The 20,534-nt window shown below is 38.8% G+C and overlaps 1 protein-coding gene and 1 long non-coding RNA gene across 2 annotated transcripts; one reads left to right on the top strand and one right to left on the bottom strand.

The window, feature by feature from the left end:
• The first annotated feature begins 341 nt into the window (after positions 1-341).
• LOC106097102 (V-set domain-containing T-cell activation inhibitor 1) lies at positions 342-18,847 on the top strand. Its single transcript, XM_013266713.3, has 7 exons — positions 342-506; positions 4,019-4,333; positions 4,913-5,179; positions 14,280-14,564; positions 15,521-15,607; positions 15,696-15,735; positions 18,453-18,847. Exons 1-7 carry the CDS (start codon positions 422-424, stop codon positions 18,508-18,510), a joined length of 1,137 nt encoding a protein of 378 aa, XP_013122167.2. The 5' UTR covers positions 342-421; the 3' UTR covers positions 18,511-18,847.
• LOC106097103 (uncharacterized) lies at positions 17,420-18,254 on the bottom strand. The gene is made up of 3 exons (XR_001223432.3): positions 17,672-18,254; positions 17,534-17,596; positions 17,420-17,449 (listed from the first exon to the last, which is right to left on the bottom strand). It is a non-coding gene; the product is annotated as an uncharacterized LOC106097103 (long non-coding RNA).
• Positions 18,848-20,534: the final 1,687 nt, after the last annotated feature.

Here is a 20,534-nt window from a genome sequence, read left to right as displayed (position 1 = left end):
CCAGACCAAAGCTACCATCCACAATTATCCAGTCAGAGAAAATATTGAGAGTAAACCACAACAGAAACATTTTTCTGTACCATGTAGTCCCGCCAGACACCTCAGACAGCGTCAGTGAAATATTATAGTATTATAATATATAATGAATTATTATAAGTATTTTTGGGTTCTTTTTATTCTCCTTCATCCAAACGTTTTTTGTGTGGTTGAACTCTGTGTTAAGAAGTTAATTACATGAATACTGTGAGCAGTTTTTGATAACTTGTCGCTTTTCACAAAAAAAAGTATTGAAGACATTCAGATGAAGGGTGTGATTTTAGTCACAGTTAATATGCTGTAAGCAGCAAACCAGCTGGGTCAGATGTCATGTGACGTCATGTAGACCTATTTACTCACATTTTAAACGCTCAGATAGCGTACCATGAAACACAGCAGGATAATGGCCGGGATCAAGTGTGTTGTGTTTTTGGTGGTCCTGACTTTTCAGTGGACTTTTGTAAAAGCAGGTGAGTAAAAGCTTCACTGCACATATTAACTTAATCTATTTGAAATACAAATCACAGTTACATGGTTTGTAAACCAAATATAAGCGATAATGAAAAGAGAGACCGAGTTAAACTTACAAGAAGGAAACCTCTTTTTCTTTTTTTAAAACGATCATTATTCAGTGAAGTAGGAATATGGGTTAAACGATGTTTGACTGCACGATAGTGAGTTTGTTCCCACTATCAGATACTATACAATATAATATAAATTTAACAAATTAATTTTTATCTGGTTTGGCTCTTGACGAAGGCGGTCGCACTTTTCTCCCTCTTCCTCTCCCTTATCTTTCCTGCTTGGCTTCTCATGTCTTTGTCTCATCTGCTTTCTACTTCTACCCTGGAAGAGTCTCGCGGTCTGTTCTGTAAAACCTAAAATGGGAATATGGATTTGATCAACTGGTCCCTAAATGCAACTGACACCCTTTTCTCAACGGGAAGCCTGGGTGCGGGAGGGACTGGACGAACTGGAGGGTCGTGTGCCTGGCGGGGGTGTCGATCGAAGACCTCTACCTTTTCAGAACCATGATAACGCGGTTCTTGCAGATCGTAGCTGGTTTGGCCCTGGCTTATCGAAGATTAAAGAAAGCGGAATCGGCTGGTCAAAACCCCACACGGCTGCCCGTTATGATTGAAATGACGGTGCGAGTCGTGACTTCTTAAAATGTGCGCACGCAGAACGGATAAGATCTTGGAGAAGCTCACGGCTCGGGAGTACTCAGACTTTGCTCTTTGAGCGCAAATTTGACAACATCTCGGAGAAGCTCGCGGCTCTCCAACGGGAAATTGAGAGACCAATGACGGACATTTAGATCTACTGCAAAATTGACATGCAATTGTTCGCACTAAAAGGAAAACCACCATCATTTCATGCCGCTACCATATCGGCGCCAGGCGTGGTCTCAAGACTGGAGCTGATAACAACAAAAAAACCCCTCTATCCTTGATAACAGACTGTGTTTACAGTCATCCCCATCCAGGGGGCGGTCCTAGCCTGTTTGGTACCCTTAATGAAACACTCTGCCGCCCTCTGACACGCCCCCCCCCCCACACACTTACGTACAGACACAAACACATAAAACATATTAAGGATTGAAAGGATTGTACATTAATGTATGATATTGTGAAAACTGTTGTCGGAAACATGCTGAATTTCACCAGATAAATATTTTATATAGCGAGAGAGAGTATGCAAATAGACAGTGGCGGTCCTAGCCTGTTTGGTGCCCTGGGCGAACACTCCCCTCTGGCGCCCCCCCTAGGGTTTATTTCTGGGATTTCGCACAACCCAGGATTCAAATCGTGAATACATAATGGGCTTGGATTTACAACATTATGAATGAAATGTGCTCTATTTGGAAGCAGCATGTCTCCCGGGTTGTGTGTGAGACTTTAAATCATCAAACTGTAAATTTTAAATTTTAAATTGTTATTGATCCCTTTACCCCTTGTCCTAAAGTGTATATTTATTTTCTTACTCTTCTTATATTTATTGTTTGTTTACTTGCACTGTTGTAACTGGAGCCTCTTCGTCTCGTCTCTCTATATGCTGGACTGTATGTAGCGGAGATGACAATAAAGTTTACTTTGATTTCAGCAGCGAGCAGGCGCACCGAGGGCTCTCGCGCTCACTTTTCGTGTATAGAATTTCAAAAAAACATCGGTGCAAATTATAAGTCTGTATCATGATGTCTGGTGTTTTCGTGTTTGTTGGTTTGTTTTTATTTTGCGAGTTGGTTATTAGATGCTGCTCCAGCCAGCCAGAGAATCCCCCTCCGCCCCGCCCTCTCCTCCCTGTGCCGCAAGCAGCAGGCGCATCTCGCAAACGGAGGGCGCCCTTACTCCCAGCAAATGGGCGATAGAAAACCGATCGGTGCCTACGACATTCCCAAAATGCGCTGGCTGATGTCGGGGCAGCATGAGTACGAGCAATGTTTTTTTTTTTGGGTTTTTTTTTGCCGATGCCCGTGATGCCGCCCCCCACCACTATGCCGCCCCGGGCAACCGCCCGTGTCGCCCGTATCAAAAACCGCTACTGAAAATAGATAACAAACAGCCATTACAATTCATGATACACTGAGAACAGCAGACAAATCAGCAATACAGCTCTTCCAGTAATATTGTGCTGAACACAGTCCAAAAGATTCAATAATTTACATCAGTGTTTACTGTCTGTCTAATGTTCACTATCATAGCCAAATGGCTAACAAAGATAAACAGAAGTTTTCCCAATCCCTACTAATGAATGTTATCTTGTTTCAGGATACATAATACCTGCCATTATCCAAAGACACATCTGCTTACCTGTATCTTTTGCCCGTTTCTCCTCTTCTTTTCTGTTTTTTTCTAAACTGATGGCGTTGACCTTTTCTTGTTCATCTTCCATCACTAATTTTGTACTCCAGTATCAATATTATAAATGAAATATACACTATCAGGAAGCAGCCCGCCCCCTCCCCTTTTGACAGGTTGTGTGTGAGACTTCAGCACAGCAGCAGCAGTAAGCAAGTGCACCGAGCGCCCTCGCGCTCACTTTTCGCGTGTTTGTGTGTGAAAGAATTTAGAAAACACATTGGTGCAAATTATAAGTCTATATCATTATTTCTTAAGTTTTTGTGCTTGTCGTAGGGCTGCCAACATTTGTATTGTATTTGTATTATGTTGTATTACTTATGAAACAACCACATAGCCATCTGTTGTTCCTTCACCATGTCCTTGAAAATATCCAGTTGTAAATCTTTCCTCTATCCTTGGTTGTCTGCGTTCTGTTGATGTTTAGAAAAGCCTGAAATTTTGACTGGTCTCGCGTATCATCCAAATGAGTGACTAGTGACTTTTTCTGAATGGTATATATTTGAATTACACAACAATGTAAAATAAAGCACACAGAATACTTGCAAACAATGAATTGTTAGTCACAAATATGAGAAAGGACAAGACGTACCACATATACCAGCACATCATTATTTAACCAGGAAAGAGGCATTAAGATTTAAAATCTCAGGGTGACCTGGACACAAGCAACACACACAACATTTGACAAATTATCAAACATTAGTGTTCGGTCACTCCAATCTCAAATCATCAAATGTTTGTTGCCTCACCTGAGTAAAATGTTTTCGTCCAAAGTTTGAATATGCAGTGTATAATAACTGATCTGTAACTTTGGTCTTCCGAGTGATTTCAATATTTCTCATAATTTAAGGGGATCATGTACATTTATGACAAATGAATGTTTGAGCTGTTCATATTTTATAACTCATGTAGTGTCTCATCAATAAACATAATAATTATGCTCATTTTTAAAAAGTATTTGGTAATTTCTCAAGCTTAAAAATGAGAAAGTAATGCTTTTATATACACGTTCATCAGAAGCATTTATTTGTCTTCGAGGTGGATTTGGTATTTCATAGCTAGACAAAAAGTAACTTCTAGTAAGCTGAACTTTTTTGATGTCTATCTTCTGGTTGTTTCAGATACTGAAGTGTCCTGTGTTTATATGAAGAACTGCACATTGCCATGCAGCTATGAGGGTGCTGATGTAGTCATCCACTGGTTTCAGGTGTCAGCAGGAAATCTTTCCGTTCACTCATTCTTCAAAAACCAAGACCAGCCAGAAAACTCAGCCCAGCACTTCAGAGGCAGAGCATCAACCTTCAAGGACCAGATCTCCAGAGGAAACGCCTCAGTCCTGCTGACAGGAGTGAAGGTTCAGGATGAGGGCAGATATAGATGCTACACCAGCACCACCAATGGAAACAAGGAGTCATTTATCAACCTAAAGATAGATGGTATGAGACAAAAACAATACATTTATTCAGTAATTCAGTTTAAAGTTATTATACTTATTTGTCTATTTTATATTTATGCCAAATATTTGTAAGCAATATGTATACATTTACACAAAGTGACTTTCTGCCAATTTTGTTTTCCAGTGAATATACTGTTACATATGCAGGTGTCTTTAATGATTAGAAGGCACAGGTGTAAAGTATTTACTCAAGGTTAGTGGTAGATAAACTTCCTGACCAGGAAGTGTAAACCGTATTCCCACGCTACAGAAACTCTGAATAGTTGTTGAGTATGTGAAATGCTCAGACTGAGAACAATAAAGAGGTTTACATTAAAAAAAACATGAAATGCAATATTTATTAGTTTGTATCTACTTACTAGTCTCAAAATGGAAAGATGTTCTCCTTCCAATTCTTGATTCAAAATAGCTTTCACATAATTACAGCTTAAATTAAATTCTTGTTATTTTTAGGACAACTAACAAATACCTGTCTCTCCCTTTTAAACTGCTATAGTCCAAATCCCTCCACAAAGTGAGCAAAAAACCCAAAAAAACAATTTATTTTCTTCTCTTGAAGCTCCAATCCATAAACTTACCATTGAGCTGGCAGTAAAAAGGATCACCTGCAGGTCAGAGGGGATCTATCCAAAGCCTGAACTCACCTGGGCCACCAGCCCTCCATCCAATCTTACATTCAAGAACACCACCACAGTCCAGCAGACTGAACAGCAGCTTTACAACATCAGCAGCTCTCTGGTCCCTTCAAGCAGTGATGGGGATGTGGAGTACAGCTGCACCATCAGCACTCGCAGAAACAGGATGGAACTAACTGTTACAAACAAATGTAAGGAGTGATGAAGGTAACTAAGTGGAAATTTAAGTTTTAATTCAGTACATATAGAATTTCCATTCTACATCAGCATTAGTAATTGGTTATTTTACAGATTCAGATTTTCAGTTAAAGAGAAATAAGATCATCCAATAAGATGCAGATGAAAATGACATGCATCTTAGTACTGTTAAGGTTCAAAATATTGAGAGAGGGATCTAAAAATAACACAGATCCAGCCGGGTGTGATTAGACGGCATTTTAATGAACACATGTGTGAGCCCGACCGCTGTGCAGATTTCAGCGTCGAACTGAACTTACAATCATTAGACAACGGTCTTATAGGGTAGGACAACAAAGCATACGTCACTCCAAAACCACAATGACTTTTAACATAGTTTTAAAAGGAACATTGTCTTCGGGTCGGTGCTTCCCCTCAGCTCGTCTTCGTTGTCGCTCGCCTCCTTATCTCCCCTCATCAGGTGCACTTCCTGTAACAGACTACCACGTACGCCTCGACTTTGCAGTTATAAACTCTTACCTAAATGAGTCTATCTGTGTGTGTGTGTGCACGTGCGGGGGCGCGTGCGTGCTGTGTACTGTGTACGTGTCATGACCTCTCCTGCACCCCAGCTTCACCTCACACCTCTGTCATAGCCAGACATAAGGCCTGAGCTCATACAGCTAAACTATGAGTGACATTTGGGGCTAAATGTCACACTCAACTCAAGCAACCAGGCTCAAGCCATCCTGTGTGTAATGATCTTAACTTCTCTTTAACTTTGCAGTTAAACTCTGGTTTCAGTTTCACTTCTGCAAGAGCATGCAACTTCAAAAGCCTATAACTTCCTGTCAGCCTGCAGTCAGCTTCTCACCCACTGAAGACTTCAGTATAAGAATATAAGAACATTCAAAAGCCTTTAAAATTATAGATTCAACTCAACAGTTTAAAGTAGTTCTTGCTGGACTTGTAATAAAGACTGATATAATACCAATATATTTGAACATCTGAATGCATCTGGGAAAGCAACATCACTATTAATACTGAAATGATAATGATGATTATAGAGATAGCAGCAAATAATAGCAGTAAAATATTTCTCCTCTCAATATTCCCACTCTCGACCTCTGGCACACCAGAGGTCGCAATACATTATGTTGGGTCACTCCTTGGCCCATTCAGCTGCTTCCCTGTCCACCCCTGACGTCATAAACTTTAGGATCACTTCTCCCACTCTGACCCTCTCTTGTTCTCTTCATTCAAACCTGATTCAAGCTAATATTACTCAAAACATGAACCTAATTTTGTATTTGGTTTTTGACTTTTATTTTTATACCTCATTCAACCGTCAGCATTTGTAAAACTCTTAAAGCACTGCTTGCACGTCTCTGCAGGCTTCCTGTTGGTTCCTTATCTGATCACCAACATCCTATGCACAAAACTGTCGCTGCTGCAAGTTCCTCTCATCTAAAGTCACCTATTACAAGAAAATGTATCAAGAAAATCATTATACCTGCTTATTCTACTAAAGGATAAAAAACACAACCACTTTACTCACTAAGTGTAAGCACATTATCAATAGCTCCTAAATAAATTACATCATAGCTAAAAGCTGAACTCTAACTGTATTTTAGAACTCACATTTCCTGTGTTTACCCTGTTTTAATATATCATTTTATTTCATTTTGCTGCTCTTATTGTAATGGTACATTCTAATTTATACTTTAACACTCTAATTTATACTTTATTATTATGTGGGACTTAACCAAAAATATATAAGCTTTCTCCCTTTGCTTCTGTTTTAAGCAAAAACTTAGTCACTTCAACAAGCATTTGTTATTCTGTAACTGCATTTTATATAAGAGGACTAATTTAGAGCTGCATGTGTTATCTCAATATTTTACATGTCACCCAGTTTAGTTACAAGCAAAACTCCTATTCAGTTCCTCATTCTGTCATTTGTTATTGGGTCAACTCAAATTCAGTTAAAAGCTAAAGGAATTTCAGGCCCTTGGCCTCAAATCAATACTGTCCTGTGTGTTGATGAACTCTATATGTCTGTAAGCGTGCGCAGCCTTCAATGCTCAGGTCATCTTGCACAATAAATTGCTTGGACATAACGCCAAACAAAGCTTCTGACCTTCAGTTATTGACTTGAGCAACATTTCTTTAATGAGCACAAAATGCAATGTGTGTGAAATAATTCCTGTGTATGTAATCTTCAATACTATTCATTTGGGTCAGTAACACTTCTAACATCCTCATCAAAAGCTCTCCTCTACCCTAGGAATAAATCTATTTACTATCTGTTTCTAAAGCCTACAATATAACAGCTTATCCTAAAAATCAAAAGAAATCACACATTTTCTACTCAAAGTCTTCACTAATCTCCCCAAAGCATATCCGTTATTCCCACAGTTTCCCTTTAAGTTTGGTATACAACTTCTGATTAACACCAGCATTTTATCTTCTAAACCGAATTCAGTTCATTTTAATCCTCTCTTTTAACAAATCCTCAGTTTTACTATATCTAGATTATCAAACAACCCCAATAGTTATAAAATCCTAGTAAGACCCATTTCAAATTAGACAAATTAAATCTTAAATCCCTCTCTTTTTTTGACACATCTCATGTGGCAAAAAACTCAAAATGCTTCACCCAAGCTTAGGAAATTAAGAGGGAAAAAAGGTTAGTCATATCATTTCTCCAAACACTTCAGCCATCTTCCTCTCCGGTATTTTGCTCCAGCCCTGAAAACCTGTGTTTAAGGAATAAAATCAATTTAATCATCATGTCAAATCTTCTCAAACTCGCTGCTCCATCGAAGTCTGGATCCTTGGAATTTCCTGGAAACAAAACCTGTAGTTTACATTTCATACTCAACTGTCCCTTTTTGATCCCGTCTATGTCATAACAAAAAATAAACATAACCAGAACAGTTATTAATCATGTGTTACCTCAGTTAATGGTAACTTGAGTTTCATCCAACCCTGTTTCCCTTTTAGCATTCAGCATTCTCCCAACAATATAATGTGATCCCATAACCTAACCCCAGTAAAAAGAAATCTTCTCCAAGCAAACATCAATATCCCAAAATCAGCATCCCCAGATTTAAGTCTCCCACTTGTCCTTTCATTTATTTCCCCCCTTGGTCCAATCACTCGCATTCACTCACTTGCATCCACACATGATGTTTTTGCTGATACTGCAGCCTTCTGCGCACGTCATCAGATGCTCCACATCAGCAAAATGAGCTCAATCATTTGTTTTATTTCGTATTCCTTTTTAGGAAAATAGTTCTCTATACTTTTGACTGGATTGATTCGCGGCAATCCTAAAATTAAACAGAGACTCCCCGCCAATCAGGTCTCCTTCTCAGCCCATTTATAATCGATAAAGCCCACCTGATTTTCGTACTTGGTAATTTTGTCAGCGCCGTCAGTTCACTCTCTTCCAGGCCTGCTTAAAACAAAAATGAAAAAAGAAAAAAGAGAGCTGATTATTAGCTCATCAAAGTACAAAACAAAGTCACCTGCCAGGTTTTTTTCTGAGTGCACTTACTAAAACTATGGGCCCTTTTAGACATGTCCATGTTTATCAAAACTCCCTCTATTAAAATGAAAAACAACAGCCCCAAAAAATCTTAAACAATCTTAAATTTCACCCGTTCAACACACCGAAAACCTCGTCACAAGATCAAAGACCGTTTGCACAATGTCTCCCTTCATCACTCTGCCATGTTTTCATTCAGCACAAGATAAAAACCAATTTCAACAACGTATCATCCTTAAATTATAAATTTCCTGTCCAAATCTGCCCCTCTGAACAGACCTGACCACCGTAATCAAATATCCTGATACTTTACCCTTATATATTTCGCCAAATAATCTTCAACAGCCACCGCTCTCTCTTGAACTGAAAGCCTCCGAGACACAGACACACAGGAAGTGTCTTTGTCACTCCTTACCCCAGCTAATTTGCATAGTGGCTGACAGCTCAACAGCCAACTTGACAAGAGAAATACATGTTTAAACCTTATCACATTATTTAATTATTTTCATTTTCTTTCTATACTAATCACTTACTTTTATCAATCAGTGCAAAGGCACTCCTAAGTCACTCTTTTAAAACTGCTTTAATCACTTTTCTTTTGTTTTTTCCATCTATTATATTAAACATTCACACCATTCTCTCACTCATACAAGCAGCAAGCTGATCTTCATTGCATATGCTTGTGTTCTTAGCCAGGTTCATTCAATATCTGTTCATTAATCCTCATGAGCTTGTTTGTGTAAGGTTAATGCATTTTCTGTTTGTGTGTGGTATTTTGCATCTATGGCTTCGCAGTCTTTCAAACTCCTTCCCAATTCTCCAGTTAAGCAGTCAGTTTTCTCTTTCCCGAATTAGTAACCCCAACTTTAATTTCCCACCTAGAATAACCGCCCTCCTGGTCTTCAGCCAGGTGTTAGGGCTTACTTTTCAGGTTCATGGACACATCATTCTGTGAACAATTCAACCAGAAACTTGCCTTAACTTATCCATTGGTGTTAACCTACAATTTTCTTCCAACTGCTGGATCTGGAGAGTTAGTCCGGGTCTGCTTTGCTCCTAAAAATAACCAACTAAGACATTTTCATTATTATCACGAGTGGTCAAACGACCCACCTCTCTCTCTCTGGTCAGAAATATCAATTATGTCATGTATGTCAGCGTGTTCTTCCTTGCGTTAGGCGGTCATGTTAATACAGTGTAAGCTGCTTCTTCATTGAATTAATTCATTGAGTTCTTCGTTGCATTTCTATGTATTTATGTTAATGTACACTACGTGTAAGCTGTTTCTTCATTGCATCCTATATATTCATATTTAACTTATGCCTCTTTTCACTGAGCTTTAAATTCAAACTATCTCACTTCTGATTCATTTCAAAAATAATTTCACATGTAACAATTTGTATGTGTGTTCTCTACTCATCAAGGTAATGACAATTATTTTCTTTCATTATTCTTACCTTTTCTAATGTTTACCTCTTTGTTATGGTGTGGTGGACATCCCTAAACAATTCATGAGTTCAGGCTTCAATTTTCAATCCAATTATATCCTATATTCTCGCAGTCAAACTCGTCCAGCTTCATCTCTCACTGGTCCCTCTCTGCACAATGTCCTGTTCGGGCTTCAAAGCTCCAGCAAACACAGTCTGTTTCTTCTCTTTTTTCTTCTCCAGTCTTCTCTTCCAAAATTACTCCAAGCATGGCAAATATGACACTCAATGTCCAGTGCTCTTCCACAATTCTTTATCCCACTGTTCAACTGCCCAGCCTGTATTTTCACAGTACATGTTGCATTACTCTTACATGCTGCTGCTGGTCGTCAGTCGTCATCAGTGTTAATAGATCAGTGGCACTGTCGTTTGCCTGCTGTATTCGAGTCCACGATGTTCTGTCGGTCTTCATCAGGAGATTGACTTGTCCTTTGAACTTCTTCTCAGGGTCAAGGACAAAGTGAGAGGTCAAGCTGCACAATTTCGAGCCAAAGGCTGGCTTATTCTCCCAATTCGGTTAATCTATTGTTCTGCTGCTGCACTCAAGGATCAATGTTGAGAGAAATCCACCTGTATTGGCACACTAAAGCATACAATTAGTATTATATTCATTTCTTTTCTTAAAGGCTTCATTTGCTTTATGTGTCTAGAGGTAACTCATCTGTCTCTCTGTGTTCTTTCTTTACACACTCAGTTCCCATATATGGGCATGCAAAGTTCCTGTTCACTATTTCCTGTCTGTGCAGACTTCTGCAGAGACTTTCTGCAGGCAACAGGCAAACTCTGTCTCCGTTTAACTTTCACAGTCTACAAACCATCAGTAATTCTACTAAATCTTGATCTAAAAACAATACACCTTCATTTTCACTCACACACATTTAAATAGAGCTCTTTCAACCATCCAAACAATTAACCAAGTGTATATACTTAAGTGTTTTTGAACTGAGAGAAAAAGACACTCAACCTCTCATACCATCACTCATGCATTTCTTGAATTAAAAGCACTTTCAAACTTTAGAACATCCTACTTTTCATCACAAAAGAAATGTATTTCATACCATTATTTCATACACACTTTTAAATGTTCTAACCTCTTTCAGACGCCATGAGTCGTCTCACACACACTGCCTTTTCTCTCAAACTTCCATTTTCCACTCACTCAGACAAATCATGCAGAGTCACTCAAATCAAATACTGACAGCATTCACACAGTTAAAATCACACGAAATACGCTTTCATACGAGTATTTTGGACATGCCTTCCATGATCAGAAAGAGCAAGTCAAAAGAAAAAAGAAACTGAAACCTCTCATCATCCTCACGGCTTCTCACCACACACATAACTGAAGACAAAACACACCAGCATTTATGGCTCAAGATATATACATCTATCAAAATTCAGTCATTACTATACATCCACACTAATGAATTCACACTCTATTTATACTCTCGTAATAAGCAAAACCAACCTCTTATATACAGGCATTTAGCAATATTTTCAAACAATAGTTATGAAGCTCAATACTCTCGAAACTGAAACCACCCTCTCTGCGCGTCACCGCTCCTCATTTGCATTTACACACACCATCAGTGCACATCCGGCTGTGCATTGCTTACACAGAGACTGATCTCATACATAGATCTCATATCTTATATTACAGAGAGACGTCTTTATAATTACAACTGCACAGATTTCTTAGGCCTCTTAAACACCTACCGAATTTCGACAAATTTAAGAATAACGGTCCAACCGATAAAGTCCCTGACTTTTTTGCGACCAATTCACCGGACCAGCTCCAACCGTTCCGTCCAGATTTCTAGTCCTAAATTAATTTAAAAGCGTGAACCAACCCAAACTCTGCCTGAAGCTCTATTCTTGGGCATTTCACATCCCAGGCTTCCCCGAAGTTTTAAGTTAAAGTTACATGCCCGAAGTCCAACTTCTGCTGGCCAAAAAAGCGCAAGTACCGTTTCAAACGGTCAAGTGGTCCAACCACTGGCTTTTCTCAGGATGCCCTGTACCCCACGGTCAAGCCAAACCGAGCTAACCCTATTCGTCGATAGGTCAACGATGCGCGTCCACATCGAGGAGGGATCGCAACGTCCGGGCTATGCGCTTCTTAACAGACGCCGCTGTCGTTCTAGAAGAATTTAGAGTAATTTGAAACAACAATCTAAACCCAAAACAGGATTAAGATTAAGGACAACCCTCAACAGTTTTGGAGGTTCCCAAGTCCTCCTCGAATGTTGCCCGAAACTATCCCTAGTCATCGCTAGGTGAAGGATAAATTTCTCTATCCAGCAGGGAGCGTCACCTCCGAGAAACTTCTTAAAGGTTGCATAACCAATGGGACTTGAACCCACAAAAATGACCAATTTCCCTACTTTCTACGTTAGCAGCTCCAACTGCTTTAATTCTCTTTTCATTCTTTCATTCTCATTACTCAGTACTGTCACTTATACTTCATTATCATTACTTCAACCGGTAAACCTCATAAAAATTTCAGCAAACTCAAAACAGACATTCACCAGTAATTTTCAGTGAGTAGACTTCAATTTTGTCATATCCAATTCTAGCACATTTTGGAAATTCAACAGGTATGTGCCTTACCTTTGTTTAAGCCGGCTTGTCTCTCACTTCAGACCACTGACTCGTATCTGCCCATCCAATCACCACGGACCCTGGATCTCTCCATCTACACTAAAACTCCCTCTCTCTCACCGGAACGATGCCCCCAAATGTTAAGGTTCAAAATATTGAGAGAGGGATCTAAAAATAACACAGATCCAGCCTGGTGTACTTAGACGGCATTTTAATGAACACATGTGTGAGCCCGACCGCTATGCAGATTTCAGCGTCGAACTGAACTTACAATCATTAGACAACGGTCTTATAGGGTAGGACAACAAAGCATACGTCACTCCAAAACCACAATGACTTTTAACATAGTTTTAAAAGGAACATTGTCTTCGGGTCGGTGCTTCCCCTCAGCTCGTCTTCGTTGTCGCTCGCCTCCTTATCTCCCCTCATCAGGTGCACTTCCTGTAACAGACTACCACGTACGCCTCGACTTTGCAGTTATAAACTCTTACCTAAATGAGTCTATCTGTGTGTGTGTGTGCACGTGCGGGGGCGCGTGCGCGCTGTGTACTGTGTACGTGTCATGACCTCTCCTGCACCCCAGCTTCACCTCACACCTCTGTCATAGCCAGACAAAAAGGCCTGAGCTCATACAGCTAAACTATGAGTGACATTTGGGGCTAAATGTCACACTCAACTCAAGCAACCAGGCTCAAGCCATCCTGTGTGTAATGATCTTAACTTCTCTTTAACTTTGCAGTTAAACTCTGGTTTCAGTTTCACTTCTGCAAGAGCATGCAACTTCAAAAGCCTATAACTTCCTGTCAGCCTGCAGTCAGCTTCTCACCCACTGAAGACTTCAGTATAAGAATATAAGAACATTCAAAAGCCTTTAAAATTATAGATTCAACTCAACAGTTTAAAGTAGTTCTTGCTGGACTTGTAATAAAGACTGATATAATACCAATATATTTGAACATCTGAATGCATCTGGGAAAGCAACATCACTATTAATACTGAAATGATAATGATGATTATAGAGATAGCAGCAAATAATAGCAGTAAAATATTTCTCCTCTCAATAGTACATAATCAGTTTATCAATTAGACAGAAAATAGGGTGACCAGCAATAACATGGATGAAGGTGTTGAAAGTTACTTTTATTTGAAAGGCTAAATATGCGGTGCTTGAGGAGCTGAGATATGCTACAGCCTGATCCTGCACCTGTTTACATCCCTTCAGCCAAATCTACTGGATCAGGACAACAGTCCTACAACTCATATTATACCATTAAATTTATTACTCTGATAATAACCAATACATTTTGATTAAAATCTCTTTTGTAATGGGACCCATATTTAGTTGATACTTCATCTATACAGCAAAATCAGCATCATTTGATAGTATGCTGTCATAAATTAGTTTAAATACAGCTGTTGTGTATTTGTTCCTCTATAATTTTTATTTTTTGTGGTTTTGTAATAATATTTCAGTTTCTCAAGATGTTCTTGAGCATGAGAACACAATCCCATGCAGACCATCAAACATTCAACTCTCAAATCTCATTTGGAGATTTAACTTCAAGGAGGTCATCCTGAATGGGACTGTCACCAACTACACAGTCTCAGAGAAATGGAAGCAACATGTGAAGAAGCTTTCAGAGTCAGGCAGCCTCACACTACAGAATATACCTGCAGATCAGGAGGGATTCTACACATGTGAAGTCACTGATGCTGAAGAGATGACAATAAGTCTCAGATCTGTGGAGATTCATAATGGTAAGTTAGCTTTAGTCTGGACCCATAAAACTTTGCAAAAATTCAGTGCTGTAAAAATGTTTTTCTTGTTTTTTTGTAAAATGGTCACTTGATGACTTTTATTCAGATCTTAAAAGAAATTTTAATACAAGATTGAGTAAGATTAAGTAAAAAACAGGAAAAACAAATGCTGTTTTTAAATGATGATTCAATTTATTAAGAGAAAAAAAAGCTTCCTAAACCAAATTTATCAGTTTATTGTGTTTAAGGTGTTTAATCTACTTTTACTGAGTCAAAAAAGAAAATGAAACTGATCGTTGTCTTAATATTCAAGCTGTTTTAGTGCTGAAAATTTAATTAAACCACATCGTGATTTGAGAGCAAATGAATACATCTTTAAGTTTTTTTCTAGTAGAAATTATATATTTCTAAAATATAAGCACCTCTTGTTACACTCAGTCCCATACTTTCCTAATTGTCGGATTTCACCATCAACATGGTGCCATTTAACATTAGCTAACTTGTTAGCTTTTAGGTTAAGTGCAGCTGTTTAATGCCAGGTTATTAAGAAACAAAAGTGACAAAGAATAGAAGATAAAAGATAAAAGTGCTGGATTTGGTCTGTGCACCCTTTTAAAGATAAGTAAAGGAGAGGCAGCTTGAGTCTGAACATAAGTACCTGTTTAAATATGTAGGCAAAGTATGCAACAGATAACATGCTTGATTTTATACTTAAATAACCACATCTTTTAAAATTCATTTTAATTGGTCTTCCATCTCCATTCTAAGTTTAATTATGTGTTTGACTTCAGGCCTCCAAGCCAAAGCCTAAAGCCAAAGTAAATTAAATAATAGCTTTATAAATTAAAAAATATATAATCATTTTGAAGAAAAATGATCCAATTCAGGGTCATGATGACGTTTGGGCCAAAAATAATTTAAACTGACTCTGTTTCTTTGTGTTTCATGAAATTCAGGAGCTATTGTAGGAGGGGTGATTGCAGCCATTGTGATTACAGGAGTAGTAGCAGCAGTTGGCTTCATGCTGTACAAGCACAAAAGAGGTAAATGACTTTTCCCTTCACTTTGCAGTTCATTTTGTTTTTGTTATTTCTGCTGATTATGATTTTTTTTCTGGACTCGATTCCTCAGAGCAACAAGAACGACGACGCAGAGACAACGAAACACACACGTGAGTAAATCTTGTCTGAGCTACTCTATAAAAACAAACTTGTTTGAAAGCAACGTTATGGTCATGAAGACACAACCAGGGCCCTGTTTCAGAAAGCCGGTTTAGTGCAAACTCTGAGTAAGTATACCCTGAGTTAACGAAAACTCTGGGTTTTCGGTTTCACAAAGCGAGTTTAGATTAACTCTGAGTGAGTTACTATGACGACACACTCCGTGAAGCTAACCTGCCCCCTAGCAGGTTTACTTCAACTAACCCTGACTGTCTCCGCCTCTTTGTCGGAAACCTGACTGTAGGAAGTGTCAGACATGGCGTGCCCCTTCCTTGAAGAGCCAGTAGATGTTGAAGCCCAAATTCTCCGCAGAGCTCTCCGCCGGGAGAGAGTGATTAGAGCGCGTTTGGACATTTTATCATTTCCTGATGATTTTCTGTGTGAACGTTACTGTTTTTCAGCACAATCTATAATTTATTTGAATAACATCCTCAGGCCTTATATTGCTCATGTGACACATCGCGGACATTCTCTCAGTTCTGTACATATTATTTGTATTGCACTTCGTTTTTTTTGCAAACGGGAGCTTTCTGTATAATATTGGTGACGCTGAGCACGTTTCCAAGGCTACCGTCTGTCGGGCAGTCAGGAATCTTATAGTTGCACTGAAACGTCCCCTGTACTCGTTTTTGGTGTTCCCCGGTCATAGACCCACAAGATTTATCAAAGAGGGATTCCACAAAATTGCAGGTATCAGGATGAACAAAACTTAATTCATGATGTGGTGATACTTGAACTACTACTTAGATTTTACATTTATTTTCAGGGTTCCCAGACGTGGTTGGCTGTATAGATGGCACTCACATTCCAATCATTGCTCCTTCAGTTAATGAAGGACACTATGTGAACAGGAAGTCTTTCCACAGCATTAATGTACAGGTACATAGTTCCCTGTAGCATTTCAAACTAACAAATTATTTCATTATAGTAATGGATGCTAATTTGTGTCCTCTGCACTGTGAAGATCATATGTGATGCTGCCAACATTATCACAAATGTGGAAGCCAAGTGGCCAGGCTCTGTTCATGACTCACGAATTTTTCGTGAATGTACACTGAGCACAAAATTTGGACATGGTGAGTTGAAAATACTTTGCATTGGCATTCATAGTACATGCCTACTTAGGTTGGTTGTAAATCAGTGCTGCACATCTTACTGAGGAAAGGTTTGTTGGAGAAGTGGCTGGACCCTTGTGAAAAGATTTTGTTTATTATTCAAATATGCTTTGCTTGTGATTGTGTAAACTCTGAATGACGATTCACCCTGATAAACATGAAGCCTTGCCTATGCTTATCATATGCCTGTGAAGACAAGGTCCTGTGTAAAGAGGAACGGAAAGTTCTACTTAAGCAGATGTTTAGTATAGTATGAACAGAACATTTTAGCAAGATATGCATTTGTCTGTTAAGCAATCTATTCTTTAGCAAGATATGCATTTGCAATCTATATTCTGAGAACAGGCGGAGACTGCCTCCGCCTGTTGGGTAACCTACATGCCTATATAACCTGCAATAAAGAAGTGTACTGTGTGACTGTCTCTCGACGCTCACCCGTGTACACGTGATCGATTATATTGTCTCACTGTGTCTCTGTTTTACTTTGGCAGCCTTCTATCTGGGAAATTTTCCCTTAACAACCCTCTTCCTCTGCATTTCCATCATCACTCTGTTAGAGACATAGAAAATCCATGGTTTTATTATAGTACCACATTTTATTCAATTGTTATATTTTCCATTGTAAGATGTAAACCTCATAAAGTGTCTCTGTTGCTTCCTCCTCTGTAACAGCTGTCAATGTTTCTTCATTATTTTCCTGTAGTAAAGAAATTAACAACATTGCTGTTTTACTGTAAACTCATATAATCTGTGGAGTATTAAGAGTACTCACAACTGCATGTTGGTCTGGCTCAACAGGAGGCTGCACCAGATGCAGTACACCATCACCATCTGATAGAATATGAGGTTTATACAGGTCACTTATAACTTACAAGGGACCAAATGGCAATTAACAAACATATACCAATCACCTTACACTTCATTGTCATTATGCTCTCAAAGACAACCAAGACTGAGGGAAGGCAAAATCAGTAGGAAAATAACTTCACTACAAAATAATTCATTATGGTAAAGAGTTTATTAAATGAATGAGTAGCACTGCAAAGGTGACTGTCATCAGAATTTCTGCCTCAAGCGCTGTAAAATACATTGACCGCGCCTTCTTTCCCTCCGTCTCCATGGTGACTTGCTTAATCTGTGCTCCACTAATCAGGGCTTTATGTATCCTCGTGCGCGCACTTAACTTGGGGTTAAAGCAACTCCGCGTTGATTGAACTAATTGTTATCAGCCTTTCTGAAACCGAATATTCCGAGTTGGACAGTTCGGGGTTACTCAACCCTGAGTATCATTTTTAACTCTGAGTTTTCTAAACCCGCTTTCTGAAACAGACCCCAGATGTCTATAATGAGTCTAATTAAACTGCTGTTTAGTCAAAAATGATTTAATAGTGTGTCAGACTGAAGCAGCGTTCAACACCATCCATGACATGAAAAACAGAAAATTTGATTAAACAAATTCAGATGGATGTGGTATTTATTTTGGACTATAGAAGTTGTTTTGCATTGGTAATGAATACATTTTTTCAGACTCTCTCTTTTCATTTTGTTAATAGTAACACTGAACTTCAGCCCATGACTGCTCCCAGCAGTGATGCTTCAGCCCCGCAGTGAACCCTCTGCTCTCTCTAAGTGTCGGCTCTCTGCTCAGTAAAGCACAAACTTTCATAAGTGAAAAACCTGCTGAAGACGACCTTCATGAATAAACACACACACACACACACACACACACACACACACACACACACACACACACACACACACACCAAAGATATTAAGGATTGTGCATTAATATATGATATTGTGAAAACTGTTGTCGGAACCATACTGAATTTAGCCAGATAAATATTTTATATAGTGAGAGAGAGAGTATGCAAATGCATAACAAACAGCCATTATAATCCATCATACACTGAGAATAGCAGACAAATCAACAGTACAGCTCTTCCAATTAATTGCTAAATAATAACAAAGGTAAGATAAAACTTTATTGATCCCACGGCAGGGAAATTTGTGCGTTACCTCAGCTCAGGTACAGATAGCAGAAGAAGAATACAAAAAATAAATAATAAAATACAAAAAATACAAAATAAATGACATGGTCCTGGGTCATTTGACCCAGCATTTTGTCTTTTGTATTAGTATTTGTATTATTATCTTATGTTCTAGTTCCTAGGGTTTTGGTTCACTGTGCCTTCCTTATGTCTAGTGTTTTTGGTTCCTTAGGTTCATGTTTTCTTGTTTGCGTCTTCACAGTCTAATTAGGTTCAGCTGTGTCCTTCTGTGTGTATATATACTGTGTGTTTGCCTGTGCTCGTTGGTCCGTCTGCATTAGTTGGTGTTATTGTGTGTCTCTCTTCTCTTCATCACATGGTTCTCCCTGCTATTTGTTTTCAGGCTTAGTTAATTCACTCACCCAGTTCAGTTTGTTTTCTTAGTTTACGTTCTGGCCATCCTTACTTTGTTAATAGTCTTGCATTTTGTAAATAAACACTCACTCGCATCACAGCCTTTTGCCTGCATATCTTGGGTCCTTACTGTCACTATATATATATAGATAGAGAGAGAGAGAGAGAGAGAGAGAGAGAGGGGGGGTATGCAAATGCATAACAAACAGCCATCATAATTCATCATACATTGAGAATAACAAACAAATCAACAATACACCTCTTCCAATTAATGGCTAATTAATATTATGCTGAACACAGTTCAAAAAGATTCAATAAGCCACATCAGTGTTTAGTGTGTGTGTATTGTTTACTACCATAGCCAAGTGGCTATGGTAGTAAACAAATTTTCATGATCATTGATCAACAACCACTGATCAAAGACCACTGGTCCATGGCCATGAGTACCATTCACAGAGAGTTGGGGAATGGCTGCAATCACAGCATTGAAAGATGGTGACAGATGTACCCTTAGGCCCTCTCCTTGATTCAGAGATGGTCTTTCCCTCTTCATGTAAATGGCCTCCTTGACTCCGCGCTCAAACCAGCGTTCCTCCCTGTCCAGGATGTCTTTTCTCTTTTTTTCTAAACTGAGGACCTGATGGCTTTGACTTTTTCTTGTCCATCTTCTATCAGTAATTTTGCACTCTAGTATCAACACCCAACCCCACAACACAGAGTAACAGACCTACTCCTTGCTGAGTAGACCTGCTGAAGACGACCTTCATATCAGTGACTTGGAGCCATTAATAACTCATATGTGCACTGAGGCCAAGGACACTGAGACATTAATTTCCTTTTTTAATTCTGTTCTTGTCTTTAACCATTTTTGATCCTTGATCGACTGAGGCAAGGGTTAACTAATTTAACTGCAGCAAATATTAAACCAAACTACCTTTGGGAACTGTTAGTTTTGCAGCTGTTGTTGGACTTGTCTGGTTTTTACTAAACTCAGAGGGGAGACCATCAAGCTGCTGGAAGAACCAATGTGTTTTTGTTTTTTAATTTTTTTTTTAAATTGATTTTGGTTCTCTTTATTAACATGAAACTAGTATATAAATTAGAGACTGCTGCAGCAACAGATGTGCAAAGTTGCTGGATAGACTGTTAATGTAGTTCTTGACTTTTTGTGTGTTTTTTAGTTGACAGAGTTTATTATTTTAGACATTTTTAACATCAAAATAAGTGTTC

Source organism: Oreochromis niloticus, linkage group LG9 (assembly GCF_001858045.2).
Source record: "Oreochromis niloticus isolate F11D_XX linkage group LG9, O_niloticus_UMD_NMBU, whole genome shotgun sequence".
Lineage (NCBI taxonomy): Eukaryota > Metazoa > Chordata > Actinopteri > Cichliformes > Cichlidae > Oreochromis > Oreochromis niloticus.
The sequence above is the reverse complement of the archived record's forward strand: the minus strand, read 5'-3'. Positions and strand labels throughout refer to the sequence as shown.